The sequence below is a fragment of the Hibiscus syriacus genome, unplaced genomic scaffold, assembly GCF_006381635.1.
Source record: "Hibiscus syriacus cultivar Baekdansim isolate YM2019G1 unplaced genomic scaffold, ASM638163v2 tig00110338_pilon, whole genome shotgun sequence".
NCBI classification, from domain to species: Eukaryota; Viridiplantae; Streptophyta; class Magnoliopsida; order Malvales; family Malvaceae; genus Hibiscus; species Hibiscus syriacus.
The window spans coordinates 1180869-1198447 of NW_024062691.1; the positions used below are offsets into that span (position 1 = coordinate 1180869).

The 17579-nt window shown below is 36.6% G+C and overlaps 1 protein-coding gene across 1 annotated transcript; it reads right to left on the reverse strand.

Moving 5' to 3' along the window:
- Positions 1-8648: 8648 nt before the first annotated feature.
- On the reverse strand, positions 8649-11428 carry LOC120120383. Its single transcript, XM_039140046.1, has 2 exons — positions 11222-11428; positions 8649-9202 (listed from the first exon to the last, which is right to left on the reverse strand). The coding sequence occupies exon 2, from the start codon at positions 9086-9088 to the stop codon at positions 8693-8695; it is 396 nt and encodes a 131-aa protein (XP_038995977.1). The 5' UTR covers positions 9089-9202; positions 11222-11428; the 3' UTR covers positions 8649-8692.
- Positions 11429-17579: the final 6151 nt, after the last annotated feature.

Below are 17579 nucleotides of genomic sequence, written 5' to 3' on the forward strand. Positions count from 1 at the left end.
TTTGAATAATAATGAACCTTTTGCATTAACAGATTTAAATTCTCGAAAATTTACAACTGTAGTACATCATGTAGGGTTTTTTTGTTAAGAGAACAAGGTTGGAATACACTGGCATACTAGTGGACTACTTTGACAACTGTGATGCTGATGAAATGTCCATCTTTGTAATTATTGATATGATAACCAAATTAGGAATTAGTTATTCACTTAAGATATTTTGGCAAGTGTCAAACATTCCACTAGAGGTCAAACCACTCTTAACTGATAGTGATATCCTTGAAACGCTTAGGGTTTTACCTAGTGACCATAACATTCACATTTATTTGGAAGGCATTGAAAGACTTAATGAACATAATCAACATTGGTCTGAACATAATGAACCTGAAATTGATGAAGCAGGACCAGTTGAACCAGAAATTAGTGAGCCCGAAATTAATGAACCAGAACCATCTGAGCTAGAAATTAATGAACTTGAAATTGATGAACCATAACCTCCTGAGGTGAGGATAGATGCTGAGTATGAAGCCCCACAGATAAGTAGTGATGAATCTAACTTTTCTGGTAGTGATAATGACTTTGAAAATTCAGAAGTTGAATTATGTGATTTGAATACTGGGGGAAAACTGATGAAATGAGGGTTATTAGTGACTCTGAAGATGGAAATTTTGACTCATTATACAGTGCAGACGAGTCAGATGGTGAGTTTCACATAAGAAGCCTAGACACCCTGAATTTAATATTACCACAGATATTGTAAACCCCAAATTAAAGGTTGGACTGATCTTTGCTAACAAGAAAATATTAAGGTCGACAATCAGAATGTATGCAATTAAAAATAGGTATAATGTGAAGTTTAGAAGAAATGACAATAGAAGAATCCAAGTAAGATGTAAGGTAGGTTATCCTAGGGTTTTATAGGCCTCTCCACTTACCCCTAAAGATCCTAGTGATAGTACTTGGAAAATTAAGTCACTAAATGATGAACATACATATCTTAAGGGGTTTGAAAATGCTAATATAACTACTAAGTGGATAGCAAAACAATATTTACAATCATTTTATGTTGATCCCAATTATTCTGTTAAATCCTTAAGCAAGATGTGCGTAAAGATTATGGCATCATGGTATCTACATCTAATTGTTCTAGAGCTAAGTGCATAGCTCTTGAAAAGCTGCATGGTAACCACACAGAACAGTACACCAAATTGTATGATTACCTAAGTGAGCTTAGGTACACAAATCCAGACACAACCACTGTTTGTCATTTGGATGAGAGAGTTTTCAAGAGGGTTTATATTTGTATGCAAGCAACGAATGATGGGTTCAAATCAGGGTGTAGGTCGATTATATGTTTGGATGAGTGTCACCTAAAGGGATTTTTTGGGGGTCATCCGCTAGCTGTTGTTGGAGTTGATGCAGATGACTCTATTTATTCATTAGCCTTTACAGTTATAGAGAGTGAGAATCAATCATCATGGTTCTGGTTTTTAGAATTACTGGGTAATGATTTGGAGTTGAATAATTCTCACACATTGACATTCATGACTGATAGACAAAAGGTATTTATTCCCATACTTTTAAAATTCTATTTATTTTAAATCATTCTAATTTTGATTTCTAATCTTTTATTTTGTTGTGTGTAGGGGCTGGTAGAAGCTGTGGCAGAATTGTTCCCCAATGCAGAACATAGAACATGTGTGAGGCACTTATATTCAAATTTTAAAAGCAATGGTCATCACAAGGGGAAAGCATTGAATGACCAACTATGGATGGTTGCTAGGGAAACATATGTTAGGGAGTTTGAATATTCCATGGAAGGAATGAAGGTATATATATTTTTGATAAACTTGTTATTTTACACGTGTTCATGTTTATGAAGAGTATAATAAAAATAAATTATTTCATGCAACTTTTATCAGGGACAACACACAAGTGGTTGTTAGAGAATGATCCTAAACAGTGGTTAAAGTCATACTTCTCTTTCAGAGCCAAGTCAGACATGCTGTTAAACAATCTTTGCGAGTGTTTCAATAAGGTGAATATGACAAACCAATTCATACAACTTTTAAAATATTGTTATTATGTAATCTAAGATGTTTTTTTTCATTTTGTGATTAGTTGATACTTGAAGCTAGAGACAAACCAATAATTACATTGTTGAAGTCCATTAGAACAATGTTGATGCAAAGAATTGCAAAAAAAAAAAGGATCAAGCTAATAAGTTTGTTGGTCTGTATGCCCTAAAATTCAGAAGAAACTATGCAATGCAATATCACAAGCAAATAGGTATAACTTTTTATATTTTTGCCATTTGTTTTGATTGCATATTCATAATGCTTATGTATGCTTTGGTTCCCTTGATAATACATATTCTTCATGCATACTTGTTGAACTATGTTTCGATATAACAATTTAAGGCAAAATGGTTTTTGGACTTGAATTGAATTTACAAAATGTATTTGGACTTAATTGAATTTATTCAAAATTTACAAAAATAACAGTAATTACTATTTGAACTGTAAAATCACTATTTGAACGGTACCCGAGGCTCAAAAATTCCAGTATGTAAAAGGGGAACCGATTCCCCCCACGGGGGTACCGATTCCCTCACTGTTCATCAGCCCAACGGTCATAATATTTGAATATTATGAAGGGGTATCGATTCCCTATGAAGGGGTACCGATTCCCCCCATTCTAGGCAGCCTATTTTTGTAGAAAAATCATTCCCAAACGGCTCCAAAACATCCTCAACGGCTAGATATGACTTCAAACACATTCCAAGCTATAAATACAAGCTAAGGACACTTGAAGAAAAAAGAGAACAACTATCCAAGCAATCAAACACAAGAGAAGAATTTTTTATTCTTATTTCATCTTTCTCTTGTATATATTTTGTTATTGTGAGCTCAATCTTGTAAACACCTACCTTAGAGAGGTTTTCTTGTTAACATTTCTTATCCTTTTGTAAAGGGGAAATGTTCTAGCTAATCCCTTGTAAAAGCTAGGAAAATGTTCTAGTTTAGCCCGGAAAAACTAGGGAGTTTGTAAGGTTACTCTTTATCCTCAAAAGAAAGAACAAATTAGTGAATTTGTTGGAAAATCCTTGGTGAGGAGCTAAGGTAGTGGACGTAGACTTTGATTGAGAAAGTCGAACCACTATAAATCGTTGTGAAATTCTCGATCTTTCAATCTCCTTACTCCCTAAACACAAAACCGTTCCGACCCCTCTTTGCAAACCGTTCCGGTTATCGATTCGAGTTTCTGAAAATCCTAACAATTGGTATCAGAGCCTAACTCGTTAAGAAGGTTTAACCACCTTGAGACAATCCTAGAAGAAGCTCTACCAATTCCCGACACAACCGAGAAGATGGCTTCCACCTCCGGCTCGTTCCACATGGAAGACTCCCTACCAACGGACAAGCCTCCATACTTCAATGGAGACAACTATCATCATTGGAAGAAATTAATGAAGGTATTCATCCAATCCAATGATCTTGATGTATGGAAGATAATCGAGAATGGCTACTCTTCTCCAAAGAAGAAGGAGAAGAAGCGGAGTGACAAAGAACGGAAGAAAGCTCAACTTAATGCCAAGGCCATGCACATGTTGTTTTGTGCATTTGGTCCTGAAATCTATGAAGGGGTTTCTTAATGTTCAAGTGCCAAGGAGCTTTGGAATAAGCTCGAGGAAATCCATGGAAACAAGAAAGAATAACCAACAAAGGTGGTGTCTCTAATGGCTTATGAAGAGCCCGAGGTATCTTTTAACTCAAATGAACTTAATTCATATACATTTGATGAGTTACAAGATGCTTTTAATAGGTTATATTCGGAGTTTGAGACCATGAACTCCAAATATAAGAAAATGATTTCAAAATTTAAAATTGAAAACGATTTTCTTTTAAAAACAAAAATAGATTTTGAAAGCCAAAATGAAATGTTGAAAAAGGATTTAGAGCTTTCAAAAATAAAAATTGATAGTTTTGAAAAACAAAATTTTGATTTAAAAGTTAAGCTTGAATGCTTAACAAAAGAAAAAGAAATCATTTTAAATAATTCATTTAGTTCAATAATGACAATATGCTCACATTGTCATTATCATGGTCATTTGGAACATAATTGTCCTTTGAAGAAAGGAAAACGTTTTAAAATTAGGCAAGTATGGGTTCCGAAAGGAACAAGGGGCATTGAAACTAACGTCCAAGGATCCAAAGCAATTTGGATACCAAAATCTACTTAAATGTCTCTTGTAGGTGTGTGGGAGCAATGGTGATGAGAGTGATGATATTCAAGATGCTCTAGCCACACATGAAAAAGGAATGGGTAACCTCTAAGCTTAATGCTTTTAATTTTGGTTATTTGGTTGCTCATTTGATTTTAAGCATGCATGACTTTTGTTTTTAAATGATTATGCATCATTGTTTTAATCTCATGTATGTTGAAAAGCTGATTATGATGAACATTTTAAAGTTATATTAATTTTTAAGAAATTTTAGTTCATCATAATAAAATTTTGGTCAAAATTGGTTTTAATGCAATTGATATCTCTCTAACAATTGATATCAATTTTTCAAATACTTTGATTTTATAAATTTTAATTTTTGGCCTAAATTTGAATGTTTATGCATGTGGTCTAAATGAAAATGATATCTCTTTAGCAATTGATATCAAATTTTTAAAATTACATAACATTTTTTGGAAAACTTTATGCAAATGCACTTAATTTTAACAATTGATATTGATATCAAATTTCAACAATTGGTATTGCATAAAGTATTTTAGTCTTGGATATATTGAATTTCATGTGCTACTAACATGTTTGTTATTCTTTGTTGAAATTCAATTTTGTTTAAGTGTCAAGTTCTTAAAGCTAAATTTTATTTGGAATGCATTTATTGAGGGGAAGTTTTTGATTTTCAAATAAATTTTTAAATGTCAAATTTACCACTTACTCTCCAATGTTATTTTAGAACTTTAAAAGATTGAATTATTTTTGATATAACAAAAAGGGGGAGAAGTTTGGTTGTTTTAAAAAATTCAATTTCTTAATGAAAAAGGGGAGCTTAACATTTTCATATGTTTTCCAACAACTAGTATCTTTTTCATTAAACATTTTATTAAGGGGGAGTTTTTGCCAAAAACAAATTTTCAAATATTTTGTTATATCAAAAAGGGGGAGATTGTTGAACTATGTTTCGATATAACAATTTAAGGCAAAATGGTTTTTGGACTTGAATTGAATTTACAAAATGTATTTGGACTTAATTGAATTTATTCAAAATTTACAAAAATAATTCAAAGTTCTTTTAATTTAAAATTGAGCACAAAAATGTTTTTATGAATAGTAATTTACTATTTGAACAGTAATTACTATTTGAACTGTAAAATCACTGTTTGAACGGTACCCGAGGCTCAAAAATTCCAGTATGTAAAAGGGGAACCGATTCCCCCCAAGGGGGTACCGATTCCCTCACTGTTCATCAGCCCAACGGTCATAATATTTGAATATTATGAAGGGGTATCGATTCCCTATGAAGGGGTATTGATTCCCCCCATTCTAGGCAGCCTATTTTTGCAGAAAAATCATTCCCAAACGGCTCCAAAACATCCTCAACGGCTAGATATGACTTCAAACACATTCCAAGCTATAAATACAAGCTAAGGACACTTGAAGAAAAAAGAGAACAACTATCCAAGCAATCAAACACAAGAGAAGAGTTTTTCATTCTTATTTCATCTTTCTCTTGTATATATTTTGTTCTTGTGAGCTCAATCTTGTAAACACCTACCTTAGAGAGGTTTTCTTGTTTACATTTCTTATACTTTTGTAAAGGGAAAAGGTTCTAGCTAATCCTTTGTAAAAGCTAGGGAAAGGTTCTAGTTTAGCCCGGAAAAATTAGGGAGTTTGTAAGGTTACTCTTTATCCTCAAAAGAAAGAACAAATTAGTGAATTTGTTGGAAAATCCTTGGTGAGGAGCTAAGGTAGTGGATGTAGACTTTGATTGAGAAAGTCGAACCACTATAAATCGCTGTGTAATTCTCTATCTTTCAATCTCCTTACTCCCTAAACACAAAACCGTTCCGACCCCTCTTTGCAAACCGTTCCGGTTATCGATTCGAGCTTCCGAAAATCCTAACAATACTGTTATTAAATATTGTTACTGCATAATGTTATTGCATATTGTTCATGCATAATGTTATTACATATTGTTATTGCATATTGGAATAATTGAGTATTATTATTACATAACTTGTTAGTGCAGACTGTTATTGTGTTATGTTTATATATATTTTTCTTGTACAGTTGTTGGCCCATTCATGCTGGTGGACCAACATACCAAGTTTCATGTGGTCCTTCAAATCAGCATTGTGTCAACATTGAAACTAGAACTTTTTCATGTAGAAAATGGGAACTAACAGGTAACTTAATGTTTTATTAATATAATGTTAATTTTTTATTTTCTTTTTTTTATAATAACTAATTGTTTTTTAATCTAGGTATTCTTTGTATACATGCAATTTCTGTCATAGTCATGAATCATGAAAACCCATAAAACTTTGTGGACCAATGCTACTTAGTGAAAACCCAAATGGTCATATACTCAAATTTTATCAACCCGATAAGAGGTCCTAATCAGTGGACTCCTATTGAAACAATTGAGCCTATCTTACCACCTACCTTGAGAAGGCCACTGGGAAGACCACACAAGAACAGAAGAAGAGAGGCTAATGAAGCACCCCCTTATACTCGTAGGGTGATAAAGAGGGGAGTTAAAATATTATGTAGAAAGTGTGGGGGTTCTGGACATAATGTCAGAACATGCAAGGGTAAGGTTGGTCGCAATACAAGGCCCCTACAACAAACATTTGCTACAAGAAGATCAAAACTGCCATTATGTTTTAGATTGACTTTGTTTTAGCTTGCATTTGTTTTAAATTGATTGGAGCTTATTGATTGTATTTGTTTTCCATTACAGTTTAGAAGATCAAATGAAGATGTCATGCAAAATCAAACAAGTAGTTCAAGGTCACAACAACATGCAGGGGTGCATACTGTTAGATGCATGCCCACTCCCACTGTACCATTGAGTCAAGATAGTTGTGTCACTCAATCGTCTCCCCATCAACAAGCTCCAACACCAAATCAAGCTGCGATGCAAAATCAAAGAACTAGTCCAAGGGCACAATCACCTTTACAAGGCTATATTGTTAGATGGATGCCTACCCCCACTGTCCACATTAGGCAGCAAACTTTTTTGAGCCAGTCATCTCCAAAGAGGCATAAAAGTGATACTTCTGGCAACTAGCCATCTCCACAAAACTATACCTTTTGTTTGATATTTTAAGTAGTGCATTTGACCATACACATTATAGTGCTTTGATCAGCTGATATTGTTAGGTTTTGTGGTGATAGCTTATATTGTTAGGAACGTGAGGGATATATGATATTGTTAAGTTTTGTGGTGAAAATTGACAATAGCTTATGTATGTCCAAACAATTGTTCTCTAAATCGTTTGTGTATTTTCTTATGTATATTGGTCAAACATTCGATGTATGACATATATTGGCTTGAAAATGAATTCAATGAATTTTTTTGTATGTTTTATATCCTTATATTTGAAGCGTTTCCTTAAGACAAATCTATCTCACAAATTTAACATTTCATTAATACTTAAAGCATTACACTGAAAATAACAGGTTACATACAATGCATCTTCAATTTTAACACAAGTCTATTAACCCATACAATGTAGTTAACAACTCATCATAATATTACCCTAAATTACTCCCATAAAGAAGACAAAAAAAGACTTAAATGATTATAATTCCCACTATAACTCCCGCAAAGAAAACAAGAACATAAGTCAAAATCCAAGCATATTTTCGTTTCCTTTGTTCCTCCTCCATAGCTCCAATCTTTCTTAGAAGACCAACAATAATAGCTTTTAACCGATAACTTATTGGTGGATCATACCAGCAAAAAAACTTGCAAACTCGAGACCTTTTTCTATAATTTCCACAACCCCAAAATCTTCTACCAAGATTTTCTTCGGTCCATCCGATTGTTAGCGTCGAACGAACTCCACATAAGGACATCCGATTCTCATTTTCTTCATCCATGTTTCGAAGCAATCTTATCTTCTTCTTCTTTTACTCTTTCTTTCTTCAATTTCCAGCAGTTATGTTAGGGTTTTTAGAATGATAAAACATTTGAATTTTAAACTTTGGGTTCCCTTTAAATGGTTTTTTCTTATGTTTTAATTGAGGTGGCGTCCTGCATGTCGATAACGTGGCGTGGTGCATGTCAAACCTGGAAACAACCAGCTTAGTCAGCAACCACGTGACTCTCCATTTTTTTAACGGAGAGTGGTCTGATTGAATCAATTAAAAAGTTTGGTGGTCGAATTGAGACAAAAAATAGTTCGGTGGCAAGATTGATTAATGACCATAGTTTGGTGGTTTCCCGTGTAGTTTACCCTTAAATTATCATAACACCATAAAATAAACTGCTCATCTTATCGTGGAATGAATTAGGATACAAACGAGACCATTTTTGCATATGTGCCTAAGAATATGATACATTGATCTATACAACAATAATCTATAAATGTGAAAGCTTCAACAGATCCTATTCAGCTGGACCTGCTTTGCACCTCACCTATCTATGGTTAACCTATCTATGGATTGTGCTCAGAGCTGCAATGCTAAATCTGGGTGAGCTGAATCAGCTCGACTCGAACTAGGTGACCCAGGTGACTGAAATCTGATGTTCAGGTCTGGTGGAACTGAGTCTGGTCTCTGTTGTGGTGACAACCTTGAGTCTGGTTTTTGATGTGGAGATGAGTCTTCCCACGAGGGCTGTTGATGAATCATTGATCTTGGTGTTGTCGTTGTCTCGCGCCCAGGATTTGGTGGACAGCTCAGATTGTTTGTGCCTGAATTTTTTGTGAATTTAGGGTCGTTTGAGTTCGAGTTTGTTGTTGCTGGAAGTGCAAAGTTAGTTGCAGTCCTTGAGACAGTATCAGGCCTCTGAGATGACTGGAAACTGAACCCAGGAGGCCTGGAAGTCCCGATGAGTTTCACCATATGAGCCGGGAGATTATACCCGTAAGCACCATTATTGTATCCATTAATGCCAGGATGAACTGGAAGGGAGGCCTCGGCTGGACAACTCCTACACTGCTGTTTGTCATGTTAAAACTGTAGACATTAGCTTTTTTCCCATTTGTTTATTTATTTATTTATTATTTATTATTATTATATTAATTATTATTAGTATTATTATTATTATTGTTATTATTCATATTATAAACCGGAGCCCAAAAATTAAATCCCTGATGCCCAACAGTGACCTAAACACGGTGGCCTAGATCCAGAAGCCCAAAAGAAACCTTAAACCCAATTAAGGTTTATGTCTCATACCCTAGCCGCCATCAACCATTAGCCGTTGGATCTAATGAGATCCAACGGTCCCCAGATGCACCAGAAGTAACCCTAGGGTTATGATATCCTAGGAGCCACACGACGGTCGCCTCTGCTACCACCAACGCTGTCGACGACCCGCTGCCACGACGACAACAAGAGCTTCCAAAAGTTTCAATGCCGACCGCCCACGTTAAAGGCTACGGTGAGTCACCACCATAGTTTGGTGACTCACCAAACTTCGCCCCTTTACCCGGTCCGAGGCAAGCGCCGGTGATGGCTATAAAAGCCATCGACCGAACCTACAAAATAACACAACAAATCGACATCAACACAAACAAAAAACCAAAAGAAAAGGAAAAGAGGGAAACGCGTACCACGGAGGAGAGCAAACCACTATCACCGAATTTCGAAGATATTTTCTTTAGATCTACGCAATTTAGAGAGTTTTTAGAAAAAACTAAGGTTGGAATCGGTTTTAGAACGTTGAGATCTTCGATTTAGGTGAGTTTTGTAAAATCAGGCCACCGTGGGTGGTGGCCGGCGGCGGTGTCGACGGAGGGAAACCTAGAGAGAGTAGAGAGAATTTTTCATCTCTCTCTTAGAGAGAGAATGAAAAAAAGAAAGAAATGAAAAAATGGCCTTATGGCCGGTTAGCTTAGGGTATATATACCCTCACCAAAACGACGTAGTTTTGGTGAGGAGGGCCTTTGTGTAAATTCGAGTATGGGCTAATTGTACCCGTAGCCACTGTAATTTTAAAACTTTGCAATTTAATCCTTAAAAGTATGTTTTTATTTATTAATTTGGTATTCTAATTTTACTTTATTATAATTTAATCCTTGACATGTATATATTTATTTTAGGTAAAATAACCGATTTAGCCACTGTAATTTTAATAATTAATATTTTAATCCCGAATAATTAATTAGGTTAAATTACACTGTTAACCATTATTTCTCATAATATTTTGAATTAATATCCCTAATTTCAATACTTTATATTTTAATCCTATAATTTTAATTTTATTTGTTTTGATCATTATTCAATTGTAATTTATTTTTATTATTACCTTTATATGTTCAATATATTTAATTTAATAATTTAATTTTTTTATTTTATTCATAAATATATATATTAAATAATAATATTTATTTATTTTTTAATATTGAGAAAAGGACTGTCTTAAAGCAACTAGATGTCATTTTCTGATATTTTTAAATAAATAAATATCCTACTTTTATAAATTATATAAAATAATTTAATTTTAAATTATTTTTAGGAAAATGTTTTATTAATATTTATTTATTTTTTAATATTAAGAAATAGATTGTCTTAAAGTAATTAGATGTCATTTTTTGGTATTTTTAAGTAAATAAATATCTTATTAAAACCTAAAAAATATAAAAAATAATATATTTTCTTAGAATTATACTAATAAATTTGAAATAATAGGATTATGAATTAAATATATATTTAAATTCTTAAATTTCCAATAATAAAGATAATTTATAATCGACAAAGACCAATTTTAGGCATTGTGGGGTGTTAATCTTTCCCTAAACGTAACTGATCACGAATTTATTTTTATTATTAAAAAGAACGAATTTTTGATTAAATGCATACCAATTTATTTTTTAACTGATATTTTCTTAAAAATTCTTTTAAAAGATAATTTTTTAGGTATTCAACCTATCTAAGACGACTCCCAAAATATTTCAATAAAAACTATTTATTAATTTACATACTTTTTCGTTTAGGAAATTCGTGCCCGGAAAAAACCGATTAAGACAAAAACCATTATTAGAAGATCCATCATTGGCCTCTGTCTTTGGATTCCATGATTCAGAAGATATTTTAGCAGCCGAAAAGGTTGCAGAAGTAGTGCCAGATGCAGGTATAGGCTTACTTAAATGGCCACCTGAGACGGACTGAACTGAAGGAACATGCTTCTCAGACAAATTATCAGCGTTGGGCTTGGCAGGTTGTTTGTCTTTTCGGGTTTCCAGGTTGTTAAGTATGGCTCATAAATATACCAGTAAAGAGGACATGAGATGGAGCGGAGTGAGCGAATATCAATTGTCCTTACAAAGAAAGTCTCGTTGTGGGGTTACGAATTATGTGGGTTGGGGGTGCGGGGGCGTAGCCCCCGCGGTATGGTATAGGGTTAATTTTGTAATTATGTACCAGGGTTTTCTATTATAAATAGAGATGTAACCTAGACCTAAAACATCATTGAATAAAACTTCTAGCGCCGCCTAGGCACCGATGACGTAAGCATATTACCGAACCTCGTAAAATTCTCGTGTTCTTTCGTTTTCTTTACCCGTTTTCGTCAACAATTGGTATCAGATGTCAGGAGCAAAATTCGAAGTCGCGAAATTCGATGGTCAGGGTAACTTCGGATTATGGCAAACGAGGGTGAAGGATCTATTGGCGCAGCAAGGGATCTTGAAGGCTTTGCGACCTATAAAGCCGGCGTCGATGGATGAGGAAGATTGGGAAGAATTGCAGCAGCGAGCGACAGGAACCATACGATTATGCTTGGCGGACGAGGTCATGTATCACGTCATGCATCTATCGTCTCCAGACAAAATTTGGAGGAAGTTGGAAAGTCAGTTTATGTCCAAATCCTTAACGACAAAACTGTATCTGAAGCAGCGACTGTATGGGCTGAAGATGCAGGATGATCACGATTTGGCGCAACACGTGAATGTCTTCAATCAAATCGTTTCTGATCTGGCTCGGCTTGATGTGAAAATTGAGGATGAAGACAGAGCGATGATTCTGTTGTGTTCGTTGCCTCCCTCTTACGAACACATGGTGACTACTCTTACATATGGGAAAGAGACTATCAATGTTGAGGAGATTACTGCAGCCTTGTTGGCTCACAACCAGCGGAAGCAGAATGCAGGGGAAAGCTCTCAAGCCGATAGCTTATATGTCAAGGGTAATCGAGATCGTGGACGGAAGCCAGAGAAGGTAGGGTCCGGGAAGCGGAATTCCAGATCCAAATCCAGGGATAAGAAGACGATTCACTGTTACAAGTGCAAGGAGGCGGGACATATGAAGCGAGACTGTCCGAAGTTGAAAAAGCAGACTGATGAGAAGCGTGATGGCTCATCCAAGTCTGTGAACGTGGTCGAGGATGATACTTCTGATTGCAGTGAGGGTGATATGCTTTCTATTTCAACGACACAATTGACAGATGCTTGGATTCTTGATTCTGGATGTTCTTATCACATCACGCCAAATAGGGAATGGTTTTTGACATACAGGCCGGTTAATTCTGGTTCAGTTTATTTGGGTGATGATCGATGTTGCAATATTGTTGGTATTGGTGATGTCAGAATTAAGATGCACGATGGCTCCGTTCGGACGTTGAGTGGTGTTCGACATATCCCAGACTTGAAGAAGAATTTGATTTCCTTGGGCACTTTGCACAAGAATGGTTTTATCCCTAAGGCTGACGAGGATAGGGAAACCATTCGAATTGTTAAAGGAGCATTGACTGTGATGAAAGGCAAGATGACTGCAGGGAATATCTACAGATTGTTAGGGAGTACCGTTGCAGGTGGAGTTCACTCTGTTGAGTCCTGTGATGATACGACAAAATTGTGGCATATGCGCCTTGCTCATCTTAGTGAACGTGGTATGGCCGAATTACACAAGAGAAACTTGTTGCATGGTGTCAAAAGTTGTAAGCTCGATTTTTGTAAGTATTGTGTTCTTGGTAAACAGACTAAAGTCCGTTTCAAGACTGCGAAGCACACAACTCAAGGGATTCTTGATTATGTGCATTCTGATGTATGGGGGCCTTCCACGACATCGTCTTTGGGTGGATCTAGGTACTATGTTACTTTTATTGATGATTTTTCACGGAAAGTTTGGGTGTATTTTTTGAAACAGAAATCTGAAGTTTTTGAGAAGTTCAAGCTGTGGAAAGCTGAGGTAGAAAACCAAACAGGACGAAAAATCAAGTGTTTGCGGTCTGACAATGGTACGGAGTACACAGAATCACAGTTCCTACAATTCTGTAAGGAGCATGGGATTCAGAGGCATTTTACAGTGCGCAAGACACCACAACAGAATGGTGTTGCGGAACGAATGAACAGGTCGTTGAATGAAAGAGCCAGATGTTTGCGGTTGAATGCGGGGCTTCCCAAACACTTCTGGGCTGAGGCTGTTAACATGGCGTGTTACCTTATCAACAGATCGCCAAGGGCATCGCTGGCTGGGAAAGTTGCAGAAGAGGTATGGACTGGTCATGATGTTAGTTTTGATAACTTACGGATTTTTGGTTGTCCTGCTTATGTGCATGTACCTGCTGATGAGAGATCCAAAATTGATGCAAAATCGAAGGAGTGCATTTTTCTGGGTTACAAGAAAGGTGTCAAAGGATTCAAGTTTTGGGATCCAGTTGCGAAGAAAGTTGTGATTAGTAGAGATGTCGTTTTTGATGAACAGTCTATGTTGCAGCAGAAGCAAGACACGACAGTGGTAGATTTCGAGCAGTTTCCAGTTGAGAAACCAGAAACTTCTCAACCGACTTCTGGTGGTTCCACTACGGATGATTTGCAGGATTATAGTCTCGCCAGAGACAGGGTGAGACGGACGAATATAAAGCCTCCGAACAGATTGGGTTTTGAAGACTTGGTATCTTTTGCACTTACTGTTAGCAGTGATGATCCAGTTACTTTTCATGATGCCGTTACTAGTCAGGAAAACGACAAGTGGATGGCAGCCATGGTTGAGGAGATGGAGTCTTTGAATCACAATCGCACATGGGAGTTAGTTCCTCTTCCTGAGGGTAAGAAGCCGGTTGGTTGCAAATGGGTGTATAAGAAGAAACTAGCAGTAACAGAAAAATAGGGGGAGAAGTTCAAGGCTCGTTTGGTAGCGAAGGGTTTTTCACAGCAGAAAGGAGTTGATTATGATGAAATCTTTTCTCCTGTGGTCAGGCACACTTCAATCCGAGCAGTACTTGCATTGGTGGCTAGTTGGGATTTGCATTTAGAGCAGATGGATGTTAAAACTGCTTTTTTGCATGGTGATTTAGAGGAGCAGATCTACATGTGGCAACCTGAAGGTTTCACTAAACCTGGAAACGAGCATTTAGTTTGCAGATTGAAGAAATCTTTGTACGGGTTAAAACAGTCTCCGAGACAGTGGTATAAACGGTTTGACTCATATATGATCAAGATTGGCTACAACCGATGTGAGTATGATTGTTGTGTCTATGTTAAGAGCCTTGATGATGGTTCTTTTATTTTTCTATTACTGTATGTTGATGATATGTTGATTGCTGCGAAGAACATGGATGATGTTATCGGTTTGAAAACTTTATTGAGTCAGGAATTTGATATGAAAGATTTAGGTGCTGCAAAGAAAATTCTTGGAATGGAAATTTGCAGGGACAGAGACTCAAGGAAACTGCGGCTATCTCAACGGGGTTATGTTGAGAAAATGCTAGAAAGGTTTGCGATGAGCAGCGCAAAACCAGTTAGCACTCCATTGGCGAATCACTTTAAGCTCTCATCAGAACAGTGCCCCAAGACAGATAAGGAAGCTGAAGATATGGCAAAGGTTCCGTATTCTAATGCTGTTGGCTGCTTGATGTATGCGATGGTATGTACTCGTCCTGATTTAGCTCATGCTGTTAGTCAAGTTTGTAAGTACATGTCTAAACCTGGTAAGCAACATTGGGAAGCAGTCAAGTGGATCTTTCGGTACTTAAAGGGTACTGTGGGACATGGAATTGTTTTTGGGAGTCAGCGGGATAATCCTTTGGTTGTAGGATATGTGGATTCAAATTATGCAGGTGACTTGGATAATAGAAGATCTACGACAGGGTATGTGTTTACTCTTGGTGGAGGGCCTATATGCTGGAAGTCTACTGTTCAATCTGTCGTGGCACTATCTACAACTGAAGCTGAATACATGGCAGCGGCTGAAGCTGCAAAAGAAGCTTTATGGCTTACTGGTTTAGTGAAGGAGTTGGGTGTTCAACAAGGTGGAGTTCAGTTGCTTTGTGATAATCAAAGTGCTATTCACTTGGCTAAGAATCAGGTGTATCGTGCTAGAACTAAACATATTGATATAAGGTTCCACAAGATCAGAGAGTTGGTTGCATCTGGAGAGGTTTTGTTTCAGAAGGTACATACTGATGAAAATGCTGCTGATATGTTCACTAAGCCAGTTACGACAGACAAGTTCAAGCATTGCTTGGACTTGTTGAATGTTTCGAGTTGTTAAAGAATCAAGGTAACCCAACCCACATTGAATTTTCAAGAGGCAGGATATTCGCCAAGGTGGAGATTTGTTAGGTATGGCTCATAAATATACCAGTAAAGAGGACAGGAGATGGAGCGGAGTGAGCGAAGCGAACATCAACTGTCCTTACAAAGAAAGTCTCGTTGTGGGGTTACGAATTATGTGGGTTGGGGGTGCGGGGGCGTAGCCCCCGCGGTACGGTACAGGGTTAATTTTGTAATTATGTACCAGGGTTTTCTATTATAAATAGAGATGTAACCTAGACTAAAACATCATTGAATAAAACTTCTAGCGCCGCCTAGGCACCGAGGACGTAAGCACATTGCCGAACCTCGTAAAATTCTCGTGTTCTTTCGTTTTCTTTACCCGTTTTCGTCAACACAGGTGATCAACGGAGCAGAGCAGTGATGATGTTTGCTGGCCTGGTGGAAGCGAGAGTGAAGGTAGTTGTAAAGGTCTCTGTGCCGGAATATCATTTTCTACAACGCATCCAGGACCAAAATTTACTCCAGCTGGTAAACACTTTTCTATCCTTTTGGCAGCGATTTTCCAGGCAACCGAACCAAGGTTTGCAGCAAATCGAGCTAGACTTCGTGTGTAACCATGCTCCAAGTATACCCCCACCTGCTTCAAATGAAAAACAAGATATCAAACAAACACAGGACAACCTAAGATTCCCCACACAAGCTAGTCCAGCAGAAAGGATAAAGCACAAACTGTTTGCGGACATAACCTATAGCAGTGAGGAGTTTCAGTATTCTACTCAATAAAATTGAAAGACCGTTGTTTATCGATATGATACGTACAGTCAGTAGCTGCTTCCTCTCTCCACTGAAAGTACTCAACACGGATGCCTTTCTTGCAGAAGATGAATGAAATAGATTCTCATCCGGCACAAAATGCTTTTTTCCATGCTTCATCATATAACCTGCAAGAAAGACGAATCTTTTAATTCCTTCTCATAAAACAACACATAAGAAGGGCGTGGACTAATGAGAGACATAAGAGAAGAAAACCAAAAAAGGAGAAAGCTAAACGAGTTCTTGGCCTGTACATCATTTCTGTTGGATTTGTTTTCAGTGAATGAGCCTGGACAGATATATTGCGAGAACGATAAAAATTTCCAGATGAGTCTGCGAATACTAGACCTGTCAGAAGCATGATTGGAACATAGAGTATTCTCCGGACCAGTAGCAAGGGTGGCATCTGAGGAAAATTCTGAAGCACCATGCTCTAAGGAAGGCCGTAAATTATCGAAGTTCTTTTTTGCTAGCTCTTGTATGGATCGTGCCTGAAAACAAATTAAAATTTTCAGGAAAAAAACACAATTAATCTTAAACATAAATTACGAGTTGCTGACTGACCATACCTGTGGAAAATATATAGTATCAGGAGCATTATATTGCATCGCGTTTGAACATACGAGGAAGACATCTTTCTGCAAGATAACAAAAGGAAACATCTATTCACATATCCCAAAGTTTTAGCTTCTTATAGAGAAGACAATAAGTGAAACAAATCATCTTTTAAATCCCAAATACAAGGAAATTAAAGTCTAAAAATTGCTTCAACAACAACTTATTTGCTGTGACAAAACAAGTCGAATATTTTAGGATTCTTGCTATCAGCCGGACAAGCTTTGTACATAATCTCCAAAAATCACCAGAAACATCGCCATCAACAGATGGCCATCAAAAAGAAAACTTAAGAAAATAAGAACATGTTCAGCATTTCATCCTTTTCCCTTTCTACACTCTGCGCATCGCATATATTCAGGGAATAAAGAAATGATACCAAAAGTGGAGTAGAGAGGTTGAGAAAATGAATACCGGCAACAACGAAACACAAGAGTTTCTTGCATTTGTACAACAAGAATGCTTTT

Bases quoted from the DNA above. Each gene is read 5' to 3' on its own strand.
- LOC120120383 (XM_039140046.1), bottom strand. From the start codon at position 9,088: ATGGTGAAACTCATCGGGACTTCCAGGCCTCCTGGGTTCAGTTTCCAG.